Source organism: Branchiostoma floridae, chromosome 11 (genome assembly GCF_000003815.2).
Source record: "Branchiostoma floridae strain S238N-H82 chromosome 11, Bfl_VNyyK, whole genome shotgun sequence".
Classification (NCBI taxonomy): domain Eukaryota; kingdom Metazoa; phylum Chordata; class Leptocardii; order Amphioxiformes; family Branchiostomatidae; genus Branchiostoma; species Branchiostoma floridae.
In genome coordinates this window covers 22,710,092-22,717,591 of record NC_049989.1, presented here as the reverse complement: position 1 = coordinate 22,717,591, position 7,500 = coordinate 22,710,092, and the positions used below count along the sequence as shown (strand labels likewise).

At 43.0% G+C, this 7,500-nt stretch overlaps 1 protein-coding gene across 2 annotated transcripts in view; it reads left to right on the top strand.

Moving 5' to 3' along the window:
• LOC118426416 overlaps nt 1-7,500 on the top strand; it is a 19,151-nt gene that overhangs the window by 1,740 nt on the left and 9,911 nt on the right. Inside the window, exon 5 of one of the 2 annotated variants that reach the window (XM_035835789.1) lies at nt 7,084-7,145. In XM_035835789.1, the coding sequence (XP_035691682.1) occupies nt 7,084-7,145 (62 nt within the window). Of the gene's footprint in view, nt 1-7,083; nt 7,318-7,500 lie in introns of those variants that run through there. The other variant, XM_035835787.1, reaches the window with a different exon arrangement.

Here is a 7,500-nt window from a genome sequence, read left to right as displayed (position 1 = left end):
GATTTTGAAAATAGACAACATCAATGTTATAACAAGATTTGAACCTACAAAACGTGGTACTCCTGTAGTCAAGATGTGTTGTACTTGTAAAAGTGACACTAGTGTGGTACATTGGCACAACTTACCAAGCAGCCACATGAGGGCTAACCCCGCCCTGACCAGTACACACGATGACTCGTCTTCAATACCGAAGGACTACCAAGACGGTTGTAACTTTTGTGAGTGGGTCACAAAAAAGATTTGCTAAAATTTCTCTGCTTGTGTTCAACACTGGATCATCCTGTTGGTATGGGCGCAGGTGTCAATGGTTCATCCTGTTGGTTTGGGCGCAGGTGTCAATGGTTCATCAATTTTTGTCACGTATTTTGGGTGTAACAAACATCCAAGTTTATTTTTAGCACATTTGAGTAGAGCATATATTTTGTCCCTTTGGCTGTTGCAATTGGATAGTAGAATCAAAGCGTGCAGGCAGTAAGGAGAATGCACTGTTCCACGGATAGAGTAAGATGGGCTTTTGCAGCGTAACAAACCAGAGGAAAAACATGACCCCAGGCAACATGAAGGTGGCAATATATAGGGACACCGTTCTCTATTCAGTCCCAATGTCTTCCCTCTTAAATATGGAAATAAAAGCCATTCAGTAAGAAAACACAAGCTGTCCACTCAGAGCAAGGGCCATTACAGACTATTCTCCAGGCAGAGGTTAGGTCGCAGGGCTAAGGTAAAAATCCAAATTATCGTGACTCCAGAATAATTGCAGACTACATACTGGCTTCATTAGTACAGTCTTAGGATGGAATGGCTTTCCAACAGCCTATAGTTAGCTCCCAATTGAACACCTCTTGGGTTTAATTTGTTGCTTGAATAAACAGTAACAGTGGCTCAGATTAACGTGTCCTGTTTATTCAAGTTGCCGTCATGCACAAGTCAATACCAACGGAAGTGAATCCCCTGAATGGAGTGTTTGACTTCAGTAGGGTAATTTCAGCAGTTTATTTTGTGACCCCATGACCAAGGAGGCTGAAAAGCGGATAAGCAGACATGTTGCTCAGTCTATGAATTTACAATCATTACAAGTTTAATATTATAGGAAAGGAAATAACAAACTTTCTAGTGATATGTGATACATTAATTGAAACTGATCCAGAAACAATGGAATTATAATCAACCAAAGTTAATATTCCAAACATGCGCCGAGTTTAGTTTCACTTTTACAACTACAGTCGTAGCTACCTCACAAGTTTCACTCTAGTACAACCATTTAAGGCAACAATACAACATTTTTGCCAGTTTTTTACTTTTGGTACTTTGGTGTCATGTTGACCGTCTCTGAGGAAGGGTTGTTGGAGCGGGAAATTCTTTTTTTTTTTGCCATGAAATGTGCAAATGTCATCCATAAAATTTACTGGCTGTATATTCATCATGTAATGTTTATTCAGAGAAACATGTTCATGCCTGCCCTCTTGCTGTTTTTGAAATGTTTTTTTATTGTTCATCTCTGGAAGGGAGGTTCACCTTTTACTCAAGATCCTTTGAATAGATTTGCATAAATTCTGGTGTGCATGCTGTTATTGAGGGCCTATCATGGCACCCTAGCAGTATTTTCAGGTACTGCAGCATTATAGGCCGACCCCCCCCCCCCATGACAAGGATATGACAATGGCACTTAGAAAGTCACAAGACTCTACTAGTTCTAGTAAATGTTTCAGAGAGGTGTGGGACCTTTCCTGGTTTATCTGTTATTCTCACACTCACTATCCTGTTTATCGTCCGTTGTTCCCTGTCTTGCAGAGGTTGGACGTGTCAAGTCGTTTTGGTCTGATCGATGCCCTCCATCCATCTCTGTAGATGTTGGAATTTTGTTTTATCTGCTGATCTCATGGCATTTGCTTTCTATCAACAGTCATTTTAGTCTGACAGTTCCTGCCTTTCAACAGTGCCCTCTAGCGGAGTGGCAAGAAACTGCATGGATATAAATTATAAGCCTCCATGGGTATAAGCCTGAAGTCTCCATGGGTATAAGCCTGAAGCCTCCATGGATATAAGCCTGAAGTCTCCATGGATATAAGCCTGAAGTCTCCATGGATATAAGCCTGAAGTCTCCATGGATATAAGCCTGAAGCCTCCATGGATATAAGCCTGAAGTCTCCATGGATATAAGCCTGAAGTCTCCATGGATATAAGCCTGAAGTCTCCATGGATATAAGCCTGAAGTCTCCATGGATATAAGCCTGAAGCCTCCATGAATATAAGCCTGAAGCCTCCATGGATATAAGCCTGAAGCCTCCATGGATATAAGCCTGAAGTCTCCATGGATATAAGCCTGAAGCCTCCACACTGCTTATGCTGATGTTGCTGCATTATTCTGTACAACTGACATCAGCTGATGTTGCTGCATTATTCTGTACAACTGACATCAGTCCCCAGTGGATGTCTCCCTTGTTATTTGGTGTGTCTGCTACAATAGTACTGATAACAATGATAATAAATTATGTTGTGGATGATAATAATAATAATTACACCTCTCAGATTAAGGGAGACAGGTAGGGAGTCGGAGACCGGTGTTTGGCAGCAGTTTGAAGTCTTTAATGACCAAACTTCGGCCAACAGCTAAAACTGAAACGAGCTGTCAGCAAAACTTCAAAAATAAGAGACTTAACTATTAACGACCTAAGCTAACATATCCTGTAGGCCACCAAATGTGCCCTCTAAACTACAATATGGACTAGCCTGATAAGCAATGCTGCTGTATACTGCTGACTGTCCTAGATACAAAGGGAACCATATGAGGGGTGTTACTTCTAATTATAATAGCTTAGAGCTATAACACGATGCTTAACAAGAAATTTTGCTCTATATTGATGACTATCTTGAAATAGGTGAACCATGTAAACGATTACTGCTGTGTATACAATCTTGCAGGCGGTAACAAGAGACCTAACAATAAGAGCTATAACAAGATAACTAACAAGAAGTTTTGCTCTATATTATTATTAATGCCTATCTGCATAGAGGGTGAACCATGTAGAATGGTTACTCAGGACTGGTTATACAATCTTACAAGCCGTAACAAAAGACCTAACAATAAAGCGCTATATACTAATGACTTGCCTAGATACAGGGTGAGCCATATGCCTGGGTTACTACTTACTGCGATTAATATTGTCTTCGAAACAATAACATGCTTGAGCCTCATGTGAAGGTGAGATTATCATAGCTGTCCTAGAGTTCATTGTGCTGCCAGCTTGGGCGGGTGGAGGTGAGATTTGGCCATGACAGTTCTCTCCCAGGCCCCTGAGCCGCAGTGCAGTCTGGGAATCGTCGGTGCAATTCCCCACAATAACGGCTGGGGGCGCCATTCTACCACGATGATAATGATAATGATAATAATGATGTTGCACTGGTTTCATGAAAACATTTCCTGCACACCTCTGGCTTTCCACCGGTTTCAATAGAACATTTCCACCGGTTTCAATAAAACATTTCCTGCACACCTCTGGCTTTCCACCGGTTTCTATAAAACATTTCCTGCACACCTGGTTCCAATAACAAATGAAAACGTTTCCTGCACACCTCTGGCTTATTTTCCACCGGTTTCCCCAGAACAAGGGTGTCTGGAGGTGATGCTATGAAGCTCTCCCAGCAGATTTCGCGCCCGGCCTCCCTGCAACAATTAATTTCCCCAAATATTTGTCACCTCGACTTGCAGATCCCCCGGGAAGGGAGAATTAATCTTATCATCAGTCAGCCGGAGACGTCACCTTGGGCACTTCCCAGGCTCTAATCAGTCTTTGTCACACTGGGTGCTAATTAGAATCCCTCTAACGAACAGGCTCAATTGTCCTTGTTACACACTGCAGTCGCTGGAAAGTGTCAGAATGAAACACTGGTTCAGTCAGTCACTCCAAATGGTTGGGAACTCGATGGTGGAATAATGTGAGATAGTCTCCCAACTTATCCTTTGTGGCAAGAACAACGGGAGGGTACAACATTCAATGTAGCAATTTAGGGGAAAATGTTGGGACTTACACAGGATATGTCATGCTTAGATGTGCCGTCAGCCTAATTAAACAGTGAAATTGCTATGAATGTGGGGATTAGAGAATCTCATAAGACTTTCTTCATGATTATGATTCACTTCTGGCATGTACAGCAACATTGCCGAAGTGGAAAATGTCAGGATGAATGTTATATAAATCTACTGAGGCTACTACTGAATCTGTTCCTCACACCAAATATAAATATAACCCCACTACTGGTGCTGTTCCTCCCACCAAATAACCCCACTACTGGCGCTGTTCCTCCAACCAAATAACCCCACTACTGATGCTGTTCCTCCCACCAAATAACCCCACTACTGGTGCTGTTCCTCACACCAAATAACCCCACTACTGGTGCTGTTCCTCCCACCAAATAACTCCACTTCTGGTGCTGTTCCTCCCACCAAATAACTCCACTACTGGTGCTGTTCCTCCCACCAAATAACTCCACTAATGATGCTGTTCCTCCCACCAAATAACTCCACTACTGATGCTGTTCCTCCCACCAAATAACTCCACTACTGGTGCTGTTCCTCCCACCAAATAACCCCACTACTGATGCTGTTCCTCCCACCAAATAACCCCACTACTGATGCTGTTCCTCCCACCAAATAACCCCACTAATGATGCTGTTCCTCCCACCAAATAACCCCACTAATGATGCTGTTCCTCCCACCAAATAACCCCACTACTGGTGCTGTTCCTCCCACCAAATAACTCCACTACTGGTGCTGTTCCTCCCACCAAATAACCCCACTAATGATGCTGTTCCTCCCACCAAATAACCCCACTAATGATGCTGTTCCTCCCACCAAATAACCCCACTAATGATGCTGTTCCTCCCACCAAATAACCCCACTACTGGTGCTGTTCCTCCCACCAAATAACTCCACTAATGATGCTGTTCCTCCCACCAAATAACCCCACTAATGATGCTGTTCCTCCCACCAAATAACCCCACTACTGGTGCTGTTCCTCCCACCAAATAACCCCACTAATGATGCTGTTCCTCCCACCAAATAACTCCACTTCTGATGCTGTTCCTCCCACCAAATAACTCCACTTCTGATGCTGTTCCTCCCACCAAATAACTCCACTTCTGATACTTTCTTTAGTACTTCTTAATATTATTGAGTTCTTTAATCCCAATGATGACTTGAAATGAGGTTTTCCTGCATTATAAATGCAAAAAGTCATAACCAAATCTAAGTACACGTCAGGAGAACATTGCAGAGTGGGGGAACTGAAGAAACAGCTTCGGAAACAGAACTTTGGTGCTTCAGCTTCCGTCTAAGAGTGTCTTCTTTCTCCAGCTCTGCGATCTCTTACGGTCCCCAGCTGTTTTCCTCCTGCTGCTGTGACATTCTCGTCATGTTTGTTGTGATTGTTTACAGACAGACGTTTGTTGTGATTGTTTACTGACAGACGTTTGTTGTGATTGATTACAGACAGACGTGAGGTTTGATGATACATGATCAGTAGCAGAAGTGTTCACTTCACTGCTGGCAGTGGCAGTGGTGAACATTTCCCTACTGATAGTGGCAGTGGTGAACATTTCCCTACTGATAGTGGCAGTGGTGAACATTTCCCTACTGATAGTGGCAGTGGTGAACATTTCCCTACTGATAGTGGCAGTGGTGAACATTTACTACTGATAGTGGCAGTGGTGAACATTTCCCTACTGATAGTGGCAGTGGTGAACATTTCCCTACTGATAGTGGCAGTGGTGAACATTTACTACTGATAGTGGCAGTGGTGAACATTTCCCTACTGATAGTGGCAGTGGTGAACATTTACTACTGATAGTGGCAGTGGTGAACATTTCCCTACTGATAGTGGCAGTGGTGAACATTTCCCTACTGATAGTGGCAGTGGTGAACATTTACTACTGATAGTGACAGTGGTGAACATTTCCCTACTGATAGTGGCAGTGGTGAACATTTCCCTACTAATAGTGGCAGGGGTGAACATTTCCCTACTGATAGTGGCAGTGGTGAACATTTCCCTACTGATAGTGGCAGGGGTGAACATTTACTACTGATAGTGGCAGGGGTGAACATTTACTACTGATAGTGGCAGGGGTGAGCATTTCTCTACTGATAGTGGCAGGGGTGAACATTTACTACTGATAGTGGCAGGGGTGAGCATTTCTCTACTGATAGTGGCAGGGGTGAGCATTTCTCTACTGATAGTGGCAGGGGTGAACATTTACTACTGATAGTGGCAGTGGTGAACATTTCCTTACTGATAGTGGCAGGGGTGAACATTTACTACTGATAGTGGCAGGGGTGAACATTTACTACTGATAGTGGCAGGGGTGAGCATTTCTCTACTGATAGTGGCAGGGGTGAACATTTACTACTGATAGTGGCAGGGGTGAGCATTTCTCTACTGATAGTGGCAGGGGTGAACATTTACTACTGATAGTGGCAGGGGTGAACATTTACTACTGATAGTGGCAGGGGTGAGCATTTCTCTACTGATAGTGGCAGGGGTGAACATTTACTACTGATAGCGGCAGGGGTGAACATTTTGAGAAGTCGAGTATTTCATGCCAGGTTCTAGAGTCTAAATGGGTGATTAAGCAGCTATCCATGGTGCTGTAAGACTTGGTGTGGTTAAGCAGCTATCCATGGTGCTGTAAGACTTGGTGTGGTTAAGCAACTATCCATGGTGCTGTAAGACTTGGTGTGGTTAAGCAGCTATCCATGGTGCTGTAAGACTCCGTGTGATTAAGCAGCTATCCATGGTGCTGTAAGACTTGGTGTGGTTAAGCAACTATCCATGGTGCTGTAAGACTTGGTGTGGTTAAGCAGCTATCCATGGTGCTGTAAGACTTGGTGTGGTTAAGCAGCTATCCATGGTGCTATAAGACTTGGTGTGGTTAAGCAACTATCCCTGGTGCTGTAAGACTTGGTGTGGTTAAGCAACTATTGCTGTTGCTGAAAACTTGGTTAAGCAGCTATTCAATATCTCTGGCATTCCTACGTGTTTGTGGTCATTGTTTGTGTTTTGTGTTTATTGTTTGTGTTTTGTGTTACAGGGCTCCATGGGAAAACCTATCCTACATACAGGTCCTGCTGTCTCTGGCTGGCTCAACTATGGGTAAGTTTGTATCAACTATGGGTAAGTTTGTATCAACTATGGGTAAGTTTGTATCAACTATGGGTAAGTTTGTATCAACTATGGGTAAGTTTGTATAAACTATGGGGTAAGTTTGTATCAACTATGGGTAAGTTTGTATCAACTATGGGTAAGTTTGTATCAACTATGGGTAAGTTTGTATCAACTAAGGGAAAGTTTTGTATCAACTAATGGTAAAGTTGGAACAACTATGGGTAAGTTTTGTACCAACTATGGGTAAGTTTGTATCAACTATGGGTAAGTTTGTATCAACTTATGGGTAAGTTTGTAATCACCTATGGGGAAAGTTTGGATTCAACCTATGGGGTAAGTTTTG